Raw genomic sequence first — 21,979 nt, forward strand, 5'->3', positions numbered from 1 at the left:
GACAATTGATCTAGCAGAATTCCAACTGAACATAGAATTTTTTTATTGTAGCTAGGTCATTTTTATCCTTCCATATTTAATGAAGATTCATCACAATTTGTTAAGAGTTAGACAAAATCAATCTATCACCTGAGCCTAACTTTGCTCACAACATAGGGCTACAGTTCTTAACTGTAACTTTCATTTCTAGTCAAAAGTTCGGCTCCTGAACTTGTTTGTGAAGTGTCTTGGCCAATGTAATTGTTTGTGTTTTGTTTTACTTCGGTGGCCAAATGTGTTTGAGTTGAATTATCCTCGTTAGAAAACATAGCTGAAAAGTATTAAAGGTCCAATGCAGCCGTTTTAATCTAAATATCAAATCATTTCTAGGTAACAATTAAGTACCTTACAGTACTTAATTGTAAAAAAAATAATAAAAATAGCTTCTTAGCAAAGAGCAATTTCTCAAGCAAGAAATTTGCTAGGACTGTCTGGGAGTGGGCTGAGTGGGGAGGGGAAAATTGAAAACTAGCTGTTATTGGCAGAGCGGTTTGGCACTTTCTTTCTTATTGGTTTATTAACTAATTTACCATGTAGTGACGTCACCAGGCAGACCAAAGCTCCATCTCAGCAAAACAAGATTACATTTCAGGCGGTCTTTTCAAACAGCTCTTACAGTACACTAGAAAGGCATTATCATTATTTTCACAACTCCACAGTATTATTTCAACCTCATAGTGCTGAAATATAAAACATATGAAAATCACATTTTGTCTGCACTGGGCCTTTAAGAGGCATCTTTAAAATAGAGATTTAATCTTTAAACTCAAATAGAATTGACTTGTTGCTGATTTTAGCGAAGGATCTAACATAGTTTGTGTCCCAAATGGCACCCTATTCCCTTCATAGTATACTACTTTTTGACCAGAACCCTATGGGTCCTGGTCAAAAGTAGTGCACTATATAGAGAGTAGGGTGTCACTTGGGACGTAGCCATAGTTTCCACAAGGCCACTTCTCTTAGTGCTCCAGGTCTGAGCTGTGCGGGAACTGTTGATGTTATACTCTGGTCTCTTGAAGACGGATGGACAGTTAATGGCATCACACTTATCTCAGGGAAGAGAAATAGTCCCCGCTCCCAGCAGGGATCCCAGCACCGACCGATTCACAGCCCTCTGTTCTTTCCGCTGGAAAATACACCCACAGCCATTAAACAAATATGAGGCCTAGGAACCATATAAAGGAAAAACATGCATCGCTGCCTCCTGAAACCTCTTCTGAAATATTACACACAGCTAGACTTGGCAAGTGTTTGTGCTCCAAAAGCAGACATCTGAGACTCTCTCTCTTTCCAAACTCTGACCTGTGCCGGCCGATTATGAAATGCCTACCACAAGGACAAAAAAAAGGCTCCTCTGGATTTCAAAGCGAATGCCTTTCTTGGGATTGGGTGGTCCAGCACCGGGAGGGAGCAAGAGCCGTTTATATAGCGGTGGTGCATAAATATGGCATATTGTACATTCCTCTCCGTTACTCTCTTTTTGTGTCGTCATTAGCACAGTATACATGATCTCAATTTGAGCTCCAAGATTTGTAAAACTCCAAAATGTGATTGTGCCGATTTTATTTACTGGTGCATTGAATCATGTTGTGTGCTGTAGTTACAAAACTTTCTCCACATTTTCGTGGTATCCAACTGGTAGTTACGTTCCTGTCCCATCGCTGCAACTCCCGTACGGACTCGGGAGAGGCGAAGGTGGAGAGCCGTGCGTCCCCCGAAACACAACCCAACCAAGCCTCACTGCTTCTTGACACGACGACCCATTTAACCCGGCAGCCAGCTGCACCAATGTGTCGAAGGAAACGCCATACACCTGGCGACCGTGTCGGCGTGCATTTGCGCCCGGCCCACCACAGGAGGATCAATTTAACACAGAGCTAGCTAGCTGCCTGTCTGTGTAAACTCAGGCCTGCTGGGAAACACACATCCGATCAGTTACAAGGTTGTTGTTGTTGTTTTTTACATTCGTTTAGTCTTTCTCTGCCACCACACATTTATTTGTTTCATAAGCGATTCCACAGCAACAATTTTCTTTGTTCAATATGAATATTAGTCTCTTGCTTCATTTCTAATAATCTTTCTTCAATCATCTCTCTCCATGTAATACTGCTCTCCTTTACTTTTACACTCTTAGTGTAAGAAACGTGTTGTTGTTGCTGTGTGTGGACTGGGTTTAGGTGTTTCCTCTTCGAGTGTGACGCATGTTCCTTCCCCCACTCCCCCTCCAGACAAGCCAGTGCCGCATGCCCACTCTGCCTTTGAGAATGGCCTGACCCAACTCACAGTCCAGGGTGCACTGCCAGAGGACGAAGGCCAGTACGCGTGTGTCGCTGAGAACAGCCATGGGAGAGCGGTGTGCACTTCCAGAGTCATCGTCAAAGGTGGGCTTGGGAGCCTCTACAGTGGTCGTATGTATCAAGCTTCTCAGAGTGGGTTCAGCTCCTCCCTGTCCAAATGCTGTTCATTAAGATCCAAAAGTTATAACTGATCATATACCATGACCCGTACTCTGAGACACTAGGTACATACAATACACATTACACTGAGAGTACAAAACATTAGGAACACCTTCCTAATATTGAGTTGCACCCCCTGTTACCCTCAGAACAGCCTCAATTCATCGGTGCATGAACTTTACAAGGTGTCGAAAGCATTCCATAGGGATGCTGGACCATGTTGACTCCGATGCTTCCCACAGTTGTGTCAAGTTGACTGGATGTCCTTTGATTGGTGGACCATTCTTGATACACACGGGAAACAGTTGAGTGTGAAAAGCAGCGTTGCAGTTCTTGACACACTCAAGAACTACCATACCTTGTTCATAGACACTTAAATTGTTTGTCTTGCTCATTCACCCTCTGAATGGCACACATACACAATCATGTCTCAAGGCTTCAAAATCCTTCTTTGACCTGTCTCCTCGCCTTCATCTACACTGATTTGAAGTGGATTTAACAAGTGACATCAATAAGGGATCATAGCTTTCACCTGGATTCACCTGGTCACTCTTTATGTCATGGAAAGAGCAGGTGTTCCTAATGTTTTGTACACTCAGTGTACACCACAATGGCTTTGGAAATATTATTTTTAGGACAAGGAAAAAGTCTGCTTTACTAAAAAGATGGTCATATAGGGGAATGCCGAATTAATATTTAAAGTCTTTACATTTTTGAACATCTGAACACACATGCATGTTATGCTGACAAATTATTTAAACGTGTGTGTGTGTGTGTGTGTGTGTGTGTGTGTGTGTGTGTGTGTGTGTGTGTGTGTGTGTGTGTGTGTGTGTGTGTGTGTGTGTGTGTGTGTGTGTGTGTGTGTGTGTGTGTGTGTGTGCATATATAGAAACATCTCCGGTAAAATATAAATCTATACAGTACCAGTCAAAATTTTGGACACCTACTCATTCAAGGTTTAAAAAAAAAATGTATTACTGTTCTCTACATTGTAGAATAGTAGTGAAGACATAAACTATGCCATAGCATATATGGAATCATGTAGTGACCAACAAAGTGTTAAACAAACCAAAATATGTTTTAAATTTGAGATTCTTCAAAGTAGCCACCCTTTGCCTTGACAGCTTTGCACACTCTTGGCATTCTCTCAACCAGCTTCATGAGGTAGTCACCTGGAATGCATTTAAATTAACTGGTGTGCCTTGTTAAAAGTTAATTTGTGGCATTTCTTTCCTTTTTAGTGCATTTGAGCCAATCGGTAGGGGTGGTGTACAGAAGGTAGCAATATTTGGTCAAATTCCAAGTCCATATTATGCCAAGAACAGCTCAAATAAGCAAAAAGAAACGACAGTCCATCATTACTTTAATGCATGAAGGTCAGTCAATCCGGAAAATGTCAAGAACTTTGAAAGCTTATTCAAGTGCAGTCGCATAAACCATCAAGTGCTATGATGAAACTGGCTCTCATGAGGACTGCCACAGGAAAGGAAGACCCAGAGGTATCTGCTGCAGGGGATAAGTTAATTTTTTCCTAGCCTCAGAAATCAGCAATTAACTGCACCTCAGATTGCAGCCCAAATAAATGCTTCACAGAGTTCAACAAACACATCTCAACATCAACTGTTTAGAGGAATCAGTCCTACATGGTTGAATTGCTGAAAAGAAACCACTAATAAAGGACACCAATAAGAAGAATAGACTTGCTTGGGCCAAGAAACACGAGTAATGGACATTAGACCGGTGGAAATCTGTCCTTTCGTCCGAGTCCAAATTTGAGATTTTTTCGTTCCAACCGCCGTGTCTTAGTCAGATGCAGAGTAGGTGAACGGATGATCTCCGCATGTGTAGTTCCCACCGTGTAGCATGGAGGAGGAGGTGTGATGGTGTGGGTGTGTGTTGCTGGTGACAATGTCTGTTTTATTTAGAATTCAAGGCACACTTAACCAGCGTGGCTACCACAGCATTTGGCAGCTATTCGCCATCCCATCTGGTTTGAGCTTAGTGGGACTATAATTTGTTTTTCAGCAAGACAATGACCCAAAACACACCTCCAGGATGTGTAAGGGCTATTTGACCAAGAAGGAGAAGGATGGAGTGTTGTATCAGATGACCTGCCCTCCACAATTCTCTCGACCTCAACCCAATTGAGATGGTTTGGGATGGTGAGTTGGACCGCAGAGTGAAGGAAAAGCAGACAACTCCTCAGCATATGTGGGAACTTCTTCAAGACTGTTTGAAAAGTGAAGCTGGTTGAGAGAATGCCAAGAGTGTGCAAAGCTGTCATCAAGGCAAAGAATCTCATCTAAAATGTGTTTTGATTTGTTTAACACCTTTTTTGGTTACTACATGATTCCATGTGTTATTTCATAGTTCATAGTAGAAAATAGTAACTATAAAGAAAAACCCTTGAATGAGTAGGTGTGTCCAAACTTTTGACTGGCACTGTACATAAAATGTGTCTCATACTATCAGGCTATTTTAAGTCTTGGCAATCTTTTGGCTTTATTGAGAATGTGCTCAATCCATGATGGGAAATATGCTTCTCTTCTCAGAAGAATGAGCATTTGACTGTTTACTAAAGCCCTGAAATGTCTATATTGAGAGTACTTTGAGCCCTTTGATAAGCAACGCTGCTGCTCTAAGAGAATATCTATTTTAGGGCTCTGATGTTGCATTTAAGGAAACATCTGCTCTCTCTGTTCCAGCATGCATCTTGTCTACATCCCAAACGGCACCACATTCCCTATATAGTCCACTACTTTTTTTTTTTTTTTTTTACCATGGCCCTGGTCAAAAGTAGTGTACTGTGTAGGGAATAGGGTGCCATTTGGGACAGAAACCTTGTCTTTCAGCGCACACAGGGCTTCATGGCAGAGGTTCAGATTTTTAAAATGTGAAATGCCATCATTTTCCCACACATGCACCGTGAGTTCAGCATGCAGCATGAGAGAGAGAGGGAAACACAGCGTGTTTGACTTGCTAGCACACCAACCATCTTGGTCATGCATTCAGAACGAATGGCACTCATTCATTTTTAGTAACAAAAGAGTGCTAGAGCAATCTGTTTGGAAGCACTTTCTATGAAGTCCTTTATAATGCATTATAATACACTTATGTTTAACAGTAATGACACTGACTGTAAGATTCCATAGTGATCTCGATCTACAGGTTAACCTTCACTTCAATCTGATTTAAGAGTCTCCTTTCTAAGCCCTGATCTTAAAGATGCAACGCTTCGTGCAGATGGGCTAGCTGCAAGCCAAGTGGCCGTTGATTCGCTTGGCAAGTTGGCATCACACTGAACCTGTGAGAACAAGTAGATGAGTGGATTGGTGCCCGTTTATATGATGCTAGTCTAAGAGGTAGGGTGAGTCTGCTTTGTTCAACACAGCTAAAGATATATTGTTGAAGAACAGCCATGGCAGTGTTAGCTGTAAATTAAGATCATCATACTGTACATATACCTACAGTATATGACAGCGGAGGCTGCTGAAGGGAGGACGGCTCATAATAATGGTCGGCATGGAATGGTATTAAACAGATGGTTTTCTTGTGTTAGTTACCATTCCATAATGCTCCATCCCAGCCATTACTATGAGCCGTCCTCCCCTCAGCAGCCTCCAATGATATACGAATACTGTAAGGTGTAATGGTTTCTTTTTACTATTGAAATGCCTTTGGGAAATGCAAAATGTTTATATTGACTGTTGAGCATTGCATGCCTTAGGATTGGTAGAGGGGCGAGAGGATGTCCCACGCAGTTAGGCTCCCCGCATTATTATTAACGTTTGTTTAAAGTCGGGCCCTTGTGCAATGTGTAAACTGTTATGAGGGCTCCTCAGATTACTGTCGGTCCCAAATGGCACCATATTCCCACTACTTTTGACCAGGGCTGACGAAAGCTCCCGTAGGCCCAGGTGAAAAGTTAGTATAGTATAAAGGAATAGGGTGCCATTTGGGGACGCAGCCCTGAGGCAGCAGTGAAACGGGGCTTTTTAAGCAGTAGTGCTGTTGGAAACGTGCTGGAGAGATGCCTTGGATCTCCCTCTGGCATGCTGGGTATGTATACAGACAGTGGGCTGTGTTTATGACCGGCCCTGTCTTGTAGGGTCCTGACGTCCACAAGGTTAGGGCCACTAGATTTATGAACCTGGGGAGGAGGGGGTTGACTCTACGTAGAACCAAACGCCATACATGGTGCGTATGAATCAAGGAGCGAGGGCCAAAAATGTTCTGTCTGTCTGTCTGTCTGTCTGTCTGTCTGTCTGTCTGTCTGTCTGTCTGTCTGTCTGTCTGTCTGTCTGTCTGTCTGTCTGTCTGTCTGTCTGTCTGTCTGTCTGTCTGTCTGTCTGTCTGTCTGTCTGTCTGTCTGTCTGTCTGTCTGTCTGTCTGTCTGTCTGTCTGTCTGTCTGTCTGTCTGTCTGTCTGTCTGTCTGTCTGTCTGTCTGTCTGTCTGTCTGTCTGTCTGTCTGTCTGTCTGTCTGTCTGTCTGTCTGTCTGTCTGTCTGTCTGTCTGTCTGTCTGTCTGTCTGTCTGTCTGTCTGTCTGTCTGTCTGTCTGTCTGTCTGTCTGTCTGTCTGTCTGTCTGTCTGTCTGTCTGTCTGTCTGTCTGGGTTCGGTTCTGTCTGTCTGTCTGTCTGTCTGTCTGTCTGTCTGTCTGTCTGTCTGTCTGTCTGTCTGTCTGTCTGTCTGTCTGTCTGTCTGTCTGTCTGTCTGTCTGTCTGTCTGTCTGTCTGTCTGTCTGTCTGTCTGTCTGTCTGTCTGTCTGTCTGTCTGTCTGTCTGTCTGTCTGTCTGTCTGTCTGTCTGTCTGTCTGTCTGTCTGTCTGTCTGTCTGTCTGTCTGTCTGTCTGTCTGTCTGTCTGTCTGTCTGTCTGTCTGTCTGTCTGTCTGTCTGTCTGTCTGTCTGTCTGTCTGTCTGTCTGTCTGTCTGTCTGTCTGTCTGTCTGTCTGTCTGTCTGTCTGTCTGTCTGTCTGTCTGTCTGTCTGTCTGTCTGTCTGTCTGTCTGTCTGTCTGTCTGTCTGTCTGTCTGTCTGTCTGTCTGTCTGTCTGTCTGTCTGTCTGTCTGTCTGTCTGTCTGTCTGTCTGTCTGTCTGTCTGTCTGTCTGTCTGTCTGTCTGTCTGTCTGTCTGTCTGTCTGTCTGTCTGTCTTAGAGAAGTCCCTCGTGGAAATGTGCCTGTTTCGCTCAGAACAGCTTGTCCTCTTGCTCCCTCTGTCCCTTTTTATTTTTGAAATAATGATTTATTTCTATATAACTGTATTGTGATAATACATGTTTTTATCATTAGATTCAACTTGGCTTTTTACCCCATTATGACCAAAGTATAATTGATGAGTCAAGTAATTTGATTTTGACTCTTAAAGACCTTGGCAAGAGCATCGCCCTTTTCCCTCATGTCCTATGGTCATCTTTAATGAGATTATCCAAGTGTTTGCTTTTTCAGGACATGTACCTCACTAGTTTGCCAATAACATCACATCATCAGTCATTTGGAGTGTCCAGATCGTCGCTGTGGTGTTTAGAGCACGGGTCTAAAGGGTGATCGAGCTGTAATTGGTGTACTGTAAAGTGTCCGAACAAAAGTAGTGCACTGTATAAAGGGGTTAGGGTGCCTTTTGGGACGCACACCTGGTAACGTTCAGGACATCTCGTATTCATCCCAAATGGCACACTATTCCTTATTTTGTGTATTACTTTTGACCAGGGCTCTGTTCACAAAGAGTGTACTAAATAGGGAAAATGGTACCATTTGGGATGCAGATATAGCATTGCGTTGTGCTCTGGAAACTTCTCCAGATGGCAAGTCTGTAGTTATGGATGAAATTCTACTCCCGACTTCTGAGGATGACAAAATGTGATCAGAGTAGGAGGAATTCTATCGTAATAATTATTCATTCTGACTCTATAATCATGTGTATAAAATGCATACGGCCCTGTGCGTCTCTGACGGGTCTAGCAAGATAGCTAATCATTGCATCACCAGACTATAATGTGTCTATCTTGTACCATAATGGAATTAACAATGTTCGGATACTTATAAGCTGTTCCTAGCGATCTAAGTTCTCGCATTATTTGAGTCACGTTTTAGAGCAGAGTTGTCAAGGTGGAACCCAAGTGTACGATGTGTAGTATAATTACAGTACCAGTCAAAAATTGACACACCTACTCATTCCATTTTTTATTGTTTTTTGTTGCTAGTTTCTACATTGTAGAATAATAGTGACGGCATCAACACTATGAAATAACACATGGAATCCTGTAGTAACCAAAAAATTGTTAAACAAATCAAAACACATTTTAGATTCTTCAAAGTAGCCACCCTTTGCCTTGACAGCTTTGCACGCTTGTGGCATTCTCTCAACCAGCATCATAAGGTAGTCACCTGGAATGCATTTCAATTAATAGGTGTGCATTGTTTTAAAGGTCATTTGTAGCATTTATTTCCTTAATACGTTTGAGCAAACCAGTTTTGTTGTGACAAGGCAGGGGTGGTATATAGAAGATAGCCCTATTTGGTAAAAGACCAAGTCCATATTATGGCAAGAACAGCTCAAATAAGCAAAGATAAATGACAGTCCATCATTACTTTAAGACATGAAGGTCAGTCAATCCGGGAAATGTCAAGAACTTTCTTCAAGTTTCTTCAATTGCAGTCACAAACACCATTGAGCGCTATAATGAAACTGGCTCGCATGAGGACCGCCACAGGAAGGGAAGACCCAGTTAACTCTGCTGCAGAGGATAAGTTCATTAGAGTTAACTGCACCTCAGATTGCAGCCCAAATAAATGCTTCACAGAGTTCAAGAAACGGACATATCTCAACATCAACTGTTCAGTGGAGACTGCGAGAATCAGGCCAATGGACATTAAACCCGTGGAAATCTGTCCTTTGGTTTGATGAGCCCAAATTTGAGATTTTTGGTTCCAACCGGCATGTCTTTGTGAGACGCAGAGTAGGTGAACGGATGATTTCCACGTGTGGTTCCCACCGTGAAGCATGGAGGAGGTGTGATGGTGTGTAAGGGCTAATTTGACCAAGGAGAGTGATGGAGTGCTGCATCAGATGACCTGGCCTCCACAATCACCAGACCGCAACACAAGTAAGATGGTTTGGGATGAATTGGACCGCAGAGTGAAGAAAAAGCAGCCAACAAGTGCTTAGCATATGTGGGAAGTCATTCAAGACTGTTGGAAAAACAGTCTTCATGAAGCAGGTTGAGTGCTGTCAATGCAAAGGGTGGATACTTTGAAGAATCTCAAATTTACTATATATATTTAGATTTTTCATAACACTTATTTTTGGTTACTACATGATTCCATATGTGTTATTTCATAGTTTTGATGTCTTGACTGTTATTCTACAATGTAGAAAATATATATAGATTTTTTTTTTTAATGAATGAATAGGTGTTGCCAAACTTTTGACTGGTACTGTATATTTATCATTATTCCAGAACAACAAAACAAAGAATATTACTCTGAATTACAAGGACTACAGTATGAAGACAATTTAAAAGTGATAAAGATGCATTACAAGTATGCAATAAGAATATAATTAGAAAATGTGTACATACCATACATTTTTCTACAATGTAGAAGATTGTCTGTCTAATAACATAGCATACACACTATGGCATAGGCCTACAAAGTATAGCCAGGAAATTTGCAATAGAAGTTCTCAATGAATGAAGCAACCCATTTCAATTTCCTCCATCGATTGAATTAGCATCGCTCTGCTGGCCAACAAACAAAACGCATAAAACTTCACAATCATTCTCAAAACCTAATCGACACACTCAATCTAAATGATAGGGGCATTGAACTGACCACCGTCCGGCGACCAGTTTAGTTCAGCAATTCTGTAAAGATGAATCCTTAACTTGCAGCTCTTCAGAGCTACTGAAGGGATCCAAACATGACAATTGAATTGAATCAGTCGTCATGCCTCTGAGTGTGCCAGTATCCTTGGACCTTCGTGGCAATGTCCGGCCCCAGAGAAAGCCACTGGCCAAGGTGTGCTTCACTCCTGTGATGCGTATAAATATGGTCATCCATCCGGACAGTGTCATAAATCGTGATCAAATCGTCACGCTGTGCCTTGGCGCCGACGTGTCTTCATCACCGCTTTCATCATCGGTCAACCCCCTAATTTTTCATATGAGTTCATATGAGGATCAGCTGTACACTTGTAATGTTCTGCTCCAGAGCCTCTGAAAGTTTTCAGACTATACGCTTGGCTGCCAATGTCATTGAGAACACAGGTTTTCCATATTCTTTGGCATGGTTTCTTCAGTACTGTAGGTTTCAGATGTCCTGGCCGCAGGATTTTTTCAGTTTTTGATTTGTTAAAAAAGTTAGAAATATCCAATAAATGTCGTTCCACTTCATGATTGTGTCCCACTTGTTGTTGATTCTTCACAAAAAAATACAGTTTTATATATTTATGTTTGAAGCCTGAAATGTGGCAAAAGGTTGCAAAGTTCAAGGGGGCTGAATACTTTCGCAAGGCACTGTATGTAAACATTCTTAAAGTGGCATTACCCCATAGGGTTCAGATCAGAAGTATTGCACTATGTACAGGAAATAGGGTGCCATTTGGGAAGTACTATAAGAAATCTACTCCAGCCTTAATATACAGTGTGTGCTTAGGGTCATTGTCTTGTTGGAAGGTGAACCTTCACCTCAGTCTGCGCTCCTGAGCACTCTGGAGGAGGTTTTTATCAAGGATCTCTCTGTACTTTGCTCAGTATATCTTTCCCTTGATCCTGACTAGTCTCCTAGTCCCTGCCGCTGAAAAACATCCCCCACAGCATGATGTTGCCACCACCATGCTTCACCGTAGGGATGGTGCCATGTTTCCTCCAGACGTGACACTTGGTATTCAGGCCCTGGAGTTCAATCTTGGTTTCATCAGATCAGAGAATCTTGTGGTCTGAGAGTCCTTTAGGTACCTTTTGGCAAACTCCAAGTGGGTTGTCATGTGTCTTTTACTGGGGAGTGGCTTCTGTCTGGCCACTCTACCATAAAGGTATGATTGGTGGAGTGCTGGAGAGATGGTTGTCCTTCTGGAAGGTTCTCCCAAACCAAGGCTCTTCTCCCCCGATTGCTCTGTTTGGCTTGGCGGCCAGCTCTAGGAAGAGTCTTGGTGGTTCCAAACTACTTCCATTTCAGAATAATGGAGGCCACGGTGTTCTTGGAGACCTTCAATTCTGCAGAAATGTTATGGTACACTTCCCCAGATCTGTGCCTCAACACAATCCTTTCTCGGAGCTCTACAAACAATTCCTTCGACCTTGTGGCTTGGTGTTTGCTTTAACATGCAGTCAACTGTGGGATCTTATATAGACAGGTGTGTGCCTTTCCAAATCATGTCCAATCAATTGAATTTACCACAGGTTGACTCCAAGTTGTAGAAACATCTCAAGGATGATCAATGGAAACAGAATGCACCTGAGCTCAATCTCGAGTCTCATGGAAAAGCATCTGAATAGTTATGTAAAATAAGGTCTGTTTTTATTTTTAATACATTTGCAAAACATTCTGAACCTGATTTGATTTACATGACAAACAGTCCATTGGGAGAATGCTGCTGAATCTCAAGTTGGTTGTCTTGGCTTAGTGTGCTGCTTAGTAATTGACTCATGTTCTTAAAGTAACCCTGCTAATGTTGTCGTTACATTTCAGCGAAGAATACTTTCAAGAGGACGGACCCTCCAAATGCAGTTGACGCCAAGAAGCCGTCGAAGCCGTCTGCCCCTGTATTCCTACGTGGTCTGAAGGATCTGAAAGTCATGGACGGTAGCAAAGTCATCATGACCGTAGAGGTGGCGGGTAAGAGAAGGCCTAGTCTCTCCTCCTCCTAGGTCATATTCTTTAGGTAGCAAATGAAAGAAAACAGACTACCTAGACTAGTCCAATAAGAACACCTTTTGTTTTTATATTCCGTTGAAAAGCATTTCAATGACGGTGTGCCACAGTGAATACATACAACCCTGGTCGGTGTCTTGTGTTGGCACTTATTCCTATTAATCAGACTAGAAAACTCATATCTTTTGCTATTGTTTTCAGTGTTTTTAGCAACTCTGTTTGCTTTAGACACTGGTATTTCCTGCTCAGCCCCCCCAGAGATAAGTTGTTTGGTTTTTGGTTGTTTTATGCATTTGCATTTCCTTCCAACATGTGACCTGAGGGGATGGGTAGCCTCTTGGAGTATTATCATTTCTTATTATATCATCTTCATCATCCCACTTCCTGTTTGTCTGAGAGGTTGTTCGCAGGAGTCGCAAGTAGTATGGCGTATGATTTAAGTTATTATTCTAGGCCTTTCATCATTTAATGTAAATAGTGATGGAGCGGGATGGTCTCTCGCTGTATTTTCTTATGGAGATTTATGATAACAGTAATCCCACATGCAATTTATTCAATTATACCATGCATCATACCTGTGTGGAAAATGCATAATATTATGCAAGATAATTCTAAGTCACAGCATGTGTTATGTAACACAGCCTGTCATAACAACATGTAACTATAGGGCACAATTCAAATGATTTAAATTACAAAATTACATATTGGTTTCCTTACTCAGTAAGCAGTCTGACAGAAATCCATGTTTTGGTTTTGTTTACCTGGCCACGTTCTTCAAATGCTAACTTTTTAGCATGTTTGTCCAAAAATCAACTGATTATCCAAACAATTAGTATGTTTTGTGTTTCATGTCCAAATTATCTTAAAGTAGCTTTATTGAGCTAAACGATACATGTCAGACACTTTTTAAGATGATTGGGGCATGAAGCAAGAAAAATGTTAACTTCTGGAACAATGACTTACATTGGTCTTTGGACAATAATGCTAAAAAAGTAATTTAGAGACCGTGACCAGGTAGACAAAGCCAAACACAACCACGTCCAAACACAAGGTTTAATGTCAAATGTTGTGGTCGTAGGGAATCCTCATCCAGAGATTGTGTGGCTCCACAATGGGAAGGAGATCCAGAAGTCAGAGGACTTCCACTTTGAGCGGAAGGGGAGCCAATGCAGTCTGTTCATCCAGGAAGTCTTCCCTGAGGACACTGGGAAGTACACCTGTGAGGTGTGGAACGAAGTGGGAGAGGTTCGCACCGAGGCCTCGCTCACTGTGCAAGGTAGGCTAGTAGCCTAAACTCCACCTAAGCTAGCTCAGTATCTCTGATGAAATATCTCTAGTAGGATGTAGTTTATGCCTAGGGTCATTTTCCCCAGGTTTTCCAGATATCCCGATTTTTGGAATATTCCTGGAATCAGAGAATCCGGAATAAGTTGGAAATCAGGGAATCTTCCAACCAGGATTTTATGGAAAAAAGTTACAGGAAATTCACAACCCTAGTCATGCCATAATGTTGTCTCTGTCTTCCAGAGCCCCAGGACGGGGTGCAGCCCTGGTTCATCACTAAGCCCAAGTCCACCACTGCCTCCTTGGGCCAGAATGTCCTGCTGTCCTGTGCCATCGCTGGGGACCCCTTCCCCCAGTGGAGCTGGATGAAGCAGGGCCAGGTGGTGACCACTGGGCTGGACTATGAGATTCTGCAGAAAGAGGATGTGGTGTCCCTGCTCATCAGGCGAGTCCGGCCCCACCACGCCGGGGACTACGAGATCAGCCTGAGGTAGGCATTTGAGACGCGCTGGACTCCTTACACAGTAGATGACTCACTTCTGTAGTGTCGGGAGAAGGGGCTGTTTATGTTGGAACACAATAACACTGCCATTTACACTATAACATACTATAAGGTAGTGGTTTTGAAGCTGGGGGTCCCGACCTCTCGGGAGGTCGAGAGAAGGTTTTGGGAAACTGAACGGGGGGAAATATTTTGTTTCCAAACATATTTTAATAAGCTGAATATACCATTAGTATTTTATATGTAGACCTTTGCCTATTCAATCTGGTTAGCAACATAGGCCGACAAATATTGGACCAAATTCTTCTTTAAAAAACATCTCTGTGATTCAGAACCAAAACGTTGCGCGTCTTGACTGTTGATCGTGACCAAAGACCAGTCATCGGCATTGGCACGCAAAGGCGGGCACACACATCCAGATTAGCTGTGACATCACACTGCCTTCAATACCTGTGGCTGATGTTGTAACATTCTGGCTAATTTATTACGATATTTGTGAGGAAGGCAACCGCTACGGACAGACCATGCTATTCATCCGATCAAATCAAATTGTATTAGTCACATGCGCCGAATACAACAGGTGTAGTAGACCTTACAGTGAAAAGCTTATTTACGAGCCCCTAACCAACAATGCAGTTTTTTTTTTTTAAATGGATAAGAATAACAAGTAATTAAAGAGCAGCAGTAAAATAACAATAGTGAGACCATGTACAGGGGGTACCGGTTAGTTGAGGTAATATCTACATGTAGGTAGTGTTATTAAAGTGGCTACGCATAGACGATAACCACAGAGAGTAGCAGCAGTGTAAAAGAGGGGGGTGGCAAATGCCAATAGTCTGGGTAGCCATTTGATGAGGTGTTCCGGAGTCTTACGGCTTGGGGGTAGAAGCTGTTTAGATGCCTCTTGGACCTACACTTGGCGCTCCAGTTCCGCTTGCCGTGCAGTAGCAGAGAGAACAGTCTATGGCTAGGGTGGCTGGTGACTTTGACCATTTTTTGGGCCTTCTTCTGACACCGCCTGGTATAGAGGTCCTGGATGGCAGGGAGCTTGGCCCCAGTGATGTACTGGGCTGTTCGCACTACCCTCTGTAGTGCCTTGCAGTCGGAGGCCGAGCAGTGGCCGTACCAGGCAGTGATGCAACCGGTCAGGAAGCTCTCGATGGTGCAGCTGGACTCTAGAGAAGTGACATGATATCCCTAGTTGATATTGGCTACTAACATGAATGACTTTCAGCTCAAAATGTTAAGTGTAAAATGTAGTTTATTTCTGTATCTTGTGTCTTGAAAATGTGTGCTGGTCAAACAGTTTGAGAACCACTACTATAAGGTGTCTGCCTATGCCAAAGTTGAATTTTAAATCAATGTTTTGATTGGTTATTATAATACATGGATTAGTTATTATAATACATGGATTAGTATGAGGATTGCGAATGTTGAAAAATTATGTTTTTAGGGCAATCCAAGACCGGCATCACTGAGCCTCTTCTTGATTTGGTCTTAAAAGCAAGGGCCAGTAGTTAACCTTCCCCCTCCCTAGTTTTCCATTCACCTTCTCATCCTCTCTCTCTTTTCTTCTAGGAACAAAGTGGGTGACTGCAGTTGTGCTGCCACTCTGTTGGTCAGTGAGGGTGCTGTGGTGTCCAGTGGAGAGCACCAAACGTATGTAGCTAACTATCCTACTGCTTCACTGTAGAGTCCCCTCAGCCTGGACTATTTTTGCCTTCTCCCCACTAACTCCCCCCTCCCCAGACCCCGGTTTCGAATCAGCTTAATCCCTGAATATAACCAAATAAATTGTTTACAGTACCTTTTCCAGCTGTGCCATTGTTCAAAGCCAGGGGTTTGGGGGATGGGGCCCCGTTCAGGGTGCATACCCTTATAAGGCTACTGAAGTCATCTCTGATGTAACATCAAGTTGAGTTGTGGTCCCCCCCCCCCAATTAACCAGTGGATGTCGGGGCTTTTAAACGACCACTGTTTTTTTCCCTCCTCTCTCTGTCTCTCTGTGCTACTGCAGGCTTGAGCCTTGTCAGCGTGTGGGAGGAGTGGACGGGACAGTGCGAGGCAGAGGAGCACCGAGCAGCAGCACTAGCGCTAGCAGCAGCTCCATTCAGCAGCAGCAGGAGTCGGAGGAGCCCAGCGCAGCCCGAGGACTCCTGAAGAGGCGCGTGGAGACCAAGGAGCACCCCGAGGACCAGATCCGCCTGCAGGAGGCTGAGCAGCGCGACTTCCGCACGGTGCTGGGCAGGAAAGTCACCACCAAGAGCGTCTCCGAGGAGGACCTGAAGGAGATCACGGCGGAACAGATGGACTTCAGGAGCCAGCTCCAGCCCAGAGGGGTCAAGCCCAAGACCCTGTCTGAAGATGAGAGGAAGGTCAGCGCTCCCGCACAGGTGGACTTCAGAGCCGTCCTGGGTAAGAAGGGGGGAGCCCCGAAACAAGGCGCCGCTCCTGCCGAAAAAGGAGAGCCTGCAGATTTTAGATCGGTTCTGGCCAACAAGAAGAAGCAGACGAGCTTGGAGAACAACGGGGAGAGCCCTGCTCCAGCAGCAGCTCTGGCACCAGCAGCAGCAACACCCAAAGCTCCTGCTTCTTCCCCTGACAAGAAAGAGAAGGAGAAGAACGCTGTCAACTGTGTGGATGGTGGGATTATTGATAAGAAGAATAACAACATTGGAAAGGAGCCAGTGTTCAGTCAGAAGCTGAGTGATGTGAGCGTGGTGGACGGGGCTCGACTGCGACTACAGTGCCAGGTGACCTGTGACCCCCCTGCTACCACTACCTGGACACTAGACGGGAAGGTCATCAAGCCGTCCAAGTTTATCAAGCTGTCCAACGAAGGTAAATGTGTGGCCTACTACTAAAACGACCATGTCTGCCTCTCAAATGGTACCCTATTCCCTTTCTATAGTCCAGCCCAAAAGTAGTGCACTACATAGGGCAGGGGTATTCAACTCGTACCCTACGAGGTCCAGAGCATGAATGGTTTTCTGATCTACCTGATAGTTAATTGCACCTAATGTAAATCAGTCCCTGATTAGAGGGGAACAATGAAACATCGCTGTGGAACTGGCTTCCATGTTCCAGAGTTGAGTTTTAGGGACATGGGGACGAAGCTACCATTTGGGACGTATTCCATTTCATTAATGCCTTATTCATGTCTGTGGAGGCTTGGCTTCCAATATTAGAAAGTAGTGTGTCTATGACAGACAGAAAGACAGTGATATGACTTGAGTTTTCCCTCCTTCACCGAAGTATTACAGGCATTTGATATGGGATATGATGGGAACAAGTCCCTTTACATAAGGAAGTCGATCAAATTGTATTTGTCACACACACCGAATACAAGTGTAGACCTTACCGGGAAATGCTTACCTACAAGCCCTTAACCAACTATGCAGTTTTTAGAAAAATACAATGTAAGAAAAATATTTAGTAAATAAACTAAAGTAAAAAATGAGAGTAACAATAAAATAATAATGAGGCTATATTTAGGGGGTACCGGTACCGAGTCAATGTGCGGGGGTACAGGTTAGTCAAGGTAATTGAGGTGATGTGTAGGTAGGGGTAAATAAACCGTGAGTAGCAGCAGCTAATGCAAATAGTCCGGGTAGCCATTTGATGAGGTGTCCAGCAATCTTATGCCTTGGGGTTAGAAGCTGTTAAGAAGCCTTTTGGACCTAGACTTGGCGCTCCGGTACTGCTTGCCGTGCGGTAGCAGAGAGAACAGTCTAGGACTAGGGTGGCTGGATTCTTTGACAATTTTTGGATCTTCCTCTGACACCGCCTGGTATAGAGGGCCTGGATGGCAGGAAGCTTGGCTCCAGTGATGTACTGGGCCGTACGCACTACCCTCTGTACGCACTACCCTCTGTAGCACCTTGCGGTCAGAGGCGGAGCAGTTTTCCATGACAGGCGGTGATGCAACCAGTCAGGATGCTCTCGATGGTGCAGCTGTAGAACTTTTTGTCATTGACGTTATCATAGCGCCGATTATATTTTGTACTGGTTCCAAAGTAAAAAGCCCCTCTCATATACAACGTGGTGTAATAGAGAAATAATAGCTAATTCCCTTTTCCTGGGCTCTTGGGGGTCCCTCACACACACACACACACCATGTTCGTCCCAAATGGCACCCTATTCCCTTTTGACCAAGGCCCATAGGAAATAGGGTGTCATTTGGGATGCAGACATCCATAATTTCAGCTCTGTAATTTCAGTCGGCTTGATTTGCTGATGAGCTGTGGCGATTTCTCACATTGCCTGAGACTCTGGCCTTCCTGCTCCACTCTGTGTGTCCAGTTACAGTGCAACTGTATGGGGATAAGTTAGTCCATAGTTTGTGCTTGTGGCAGCAGAGGGTAAGGGTTGCTCTGGTCCCATGACAACAAGGAGATGCCTCTCTTAGAGAGAGCGCAGCCAAATGACGCCCTGGACCAGAGCTAGGGGTAGAGGCTATTTAACAAGATGATCAACACCACAGTAACATAAAAACATGGCACCCTGCTCAACCCCCAGCTGTTATTTAATGTCAGAGATACAGCCCCAAATCCCAACTGTCACACAGCCATGTCTAGTAATGATACGATGGAGTTATTACTTGGTGACCCTCCAGGTCACGTTTATTCTCATTTTAGTTTCACCATAGGTCATGCTAAAGAATGCATAGCTTCAGGCTCTGAGACGGAGGTTTACATATCCCATTTACGTCCCACCATAACACATGAAGTATGTTCTCATGGAACAACAGGGTCGTAATGGAGGCCTCTCTGGTTATGGTTGTCTGTGTGTGTATTGTGGCCACTGTAGCTAAGGTCCCTTGTGTGTGTGTATCTTTGTTTTTCTGCAGGAGGCCAGTGCTCCCTGACCATCGACAAGGCCCTGCCCGAGGATGAGGGCCAGTACAAGTGTCGGGCAGAGAATTCTGCCGGTAAAGCTGAGTGTTCCTGCATGGTGCTGGTGGATGGTGAGTTGTTTCAGGCTGACGTGTCCCTCTGACTGCTCCCCACTCCCATGAGTCCCCCTCAGCCTCACGGCCGCCCCGGCCTCGGCCCAGACACTTCCTGCAATTACAGCGGACAGATTAGCCTAGCTGGAGTCCCTGTTCCAGATTCCCACTGCATGCCCCCCCCTCCAGCACTCATTAACAGGCCTGGATAAAAACAATATCCAGGCACGCACAGTTCATTTCTAGCTTTAGATTCCTACGCAAATACAAATTAGTTTAACTTTCGCATACTTCCACTGTTGACGTCAATGCAAAAGTATGAGATACTGAAACGTTATTTAGCAAATATGATTCAGTCCACCTTAAATAGTCCAGAGCAGGGTTGCCAAATTCTGGGAACTTGCAAAACAGTCCCTGGTTTCCCTTATTCCCTCCTGATTCCGGGAAGCCTCCAACCAGGATTTCGGGAAAGCCAGCGAATTTATTGAAAGTTCCCAGAGAATCGTTCCATTTCTAACATGAATGGTCCATTTGTATTAAGTACTTTAAGAGACAATTGTTAGCTGTTGTTACTGATACATTAAGTAGGAATTCATATAGTTTATCAGATAGGGAAATAAGTAGCCAGTTTTTGGGGCCATGTTGTTTTTTTCTCCCCTCTTCCATAGATCCTACAGACACAAACTCGACTGCAGCAGACAAGAAGATCAAGAAGCCATCCACCCCTACCTCAGAGAGTGAGTTTCCAAAATATGTGCTTCCTTATTTCCCAAAAAGGAGCGGCGTGGGATCTCTGTCTCTCCCACTGCTGCAGCCTGCCTTCCCCTCTCTCTCAGCGGGTTGGGGCTCTTTATAGCATGTGAACAAAACTAAGATATTCTTCTGACCCCAACCTCACTCATTAAATCTGGCCCAATCTCTTCTCTCTGTGTAGAGAACCAACATGCAAACTGTCATCAGTAAATCTGTAAATATATTTTCAGTCAAAGTGGTGTAAGTTAGATGTATGCTCAGGTGTTGGGGAAGATGTCATTTTCTTATTGGTGTTATTGGTCTTAATCTTCTCAAGCTGGAGGAGTTGGAAAGGAGTTCTATAGAGCGATGTGCTATACTGCACATTCTTTTCCATATGATTTAATGACGTAAGCATTAGCCTGTAAAGAATCCAGCAGTCGACCCCCCCCCCCCCCCCACCCCCCCCCACCCCCCCATGCCCTGAGTCAAGCACGCAGATCTACCTTTACATAAAAGGCTTTGGATCAGGCACACTCAGGGCTGGGCATGAGGAATGTTCATTTATCCCTCCTGCCTCTAGCCTGGATGGTTCCTTCCAGGGGTCAGAGGCCACTATGACACCCCGCTCCTCTGTGATGTTTGACAGAGCGAGTGCTGTTTTGTCTTGAAGGCCGGGACACTCACTCGAACCTAAAACATGTCCAAGGAGAAAGGGAGAGGGGAGGGAGAGAGAGGGACCTTTTTTTGCATGGATGCCCTGCTCACTCAACCTCCTCTCCCAAACTTCCATGTAAGGCTTTCGTCTGCCTGCTCCTTAGCCCTCTCTTGACTCGCATGCTCTGGCCTCTATTTCCTATACTCTTGAGGTTCTGCAGAAAATCTGCCAGCTTCAGGGATACGCTTTTGTCCTGCTGGAATGTGGACTGACCCAAACAAGCTCTAAAACTAAGAGCTATGTGGTGAGCGTTTTTAATTTTAAAAAAAAATAAAAAAAACACGCATGAGGCAGAGACCGGACATGAGAGCCCCTGATGATTAAGTCAACGCTATTCTCTTTTTAGGATGATGGATTCCCAAGTAGGAGGGATTTGCAACAAGTAAATGGGTGTTTAACGTTCACAGCATTGGCTAGGGTTGGAGGTAATTCTGTTTTTAGAATGATTCACTCACAACAATGTACCCATGGTGTTGGGATCATGTCATGTGAAGCTTTAGAGTACAGGAACTCTGTGATATTTGGGGTCAGTGCTTATGGATCTCAGAGATTTTGTTATTTTACAATGGCACTAGAAAGCAAGCCTTGCGGCAGATATTATAGAATATAAAATAATGGCGCTGGAAGGAATAACATCCGTTTTACGGGCTCTTCACCATTTGTTTTGTTTGCTCTTATCTTTTGGCCTATGATTTTAATGCAGGAAAACTGAAATCTGTCCCACCTAATATCTACCAACACCAACACACAACTAGAGGTGGAAAAAAAACTCTAGATCACCTTTACTCCACACACAGAGACTCATACAAAGCTCTTCCTCGCCCTCCGTTTGGTAAATCTGACCATAATTCTATCCTCCTGATTTCTGCTTACATGCAAAAACGTAAACAGGAAGTACCAGTGACGCGCTCAATACAGAAGTGGTCCGATTAACCGGATGCTAAGCTACAGGACTGTTTCGCTAGCGCGGACTGGAATATGTTCAAGGATTCATCCGATGGCATTGAGGAATTTACCACATCAGTCACCAGCTTCATTAATAGATGCATCGATGACCAGTGTGCCCAGTGTGGCCATACGTATGTACATATCCCAACTGAAAGCCATGATTAAAGGAAACATCTGTACTGAGCTAAAGGGTAGAGCTGCCACTTTCAAGGAGCAGGACACTAATCTGGATGCTTATAAGAAATCCCGCTAAGCCTTCCAACGAACCATCAAACAGGCAAAGCATCAATACAGGACTAAGAGTGAATCCTACTACGCCGGCTCTGACACTCGTCAGATGTGGCAGGACATGCAAACGATCATGGATTACAAAGGAAAACCCAGCTGTGAGCTCCCCAGTGACGGGAGCCTACGAGATGCGCTAAATGCCTTCTGTGCTAGCTTTGAGGCTAGCAACACTGAACCATGCATGAGCGAACCAG

The 21,979-nt window shown here is 44.1% G+C and overlaps 1 protein-coding gene across 1 annotated transcript in view; it reads left to right on the plus strand.

Annotated features, from left to right (window-relative positions):
• The window catches only part of LOC124043813 (myosin light chain kinase, smooth muscle-like), a gene marked incomplete at its 3' end in the record, with an annotated part of 91,722 nt that overhangs the window by 49,763 nt on the left and 19,980 nt on the right, over nucleotides 1-21,979 (plus strand). Inside the window, exons 12-19 of the mRNA XM_046362793.1 lie at nucleotides 2,268-2,420; nucleotides 12,183-12,329; nucleotides 13,444-13,641; nucleotides 13,893-14,139; nucleotides 15,730-15,810; nucleotides 16,169-16,992; nucleotides 19,001-19,117; nucleotides 19,768-19,836. Of these exons, the coding sequence (XP_046218749.1) occupies nucleotides 2,268-2,420; nucleotides 12,183-12,329; nucleotides 13,444-13,641; nucleotides 13,893-14,139; nucleotides 15,730-15,810; nucleotides 16,169-16,992; nucleotides 19,001-19,117; nucleotides 19,768-19,836 (1,836 nt within the window). The remainder of the gene's footprint in view (nucleotides 1-2,267; nucleotides 2,421-12,182; nucleotides 12,330-13,443; nucleotides 13,642-13,892; nucleotides 14,140-15,729; nucleotides 15,811-16,168; nucleotides 16,993-19,000; nucleotides 19,118-19,767; nucleotides 19,837-21,979) is intronic.

This window comes from Oncorhynchus gorbuscha, linkage group LG09 (assembly GCF_021184085.1).
Source record: "Oncorhynchus gorbuscha isolate QuinsamMale2020 ecotype Even-year linkage group LG09, OgorEven_v1.0, whole genome shotgun sequence".
Classification (NCBI taxonomy): Eukaryota; Metazoa; Chordata; class Actinopteri; order Salmoniformes; family Salmonidae; genus Oncorhynchus; species Oncorhynchus gorbuscha.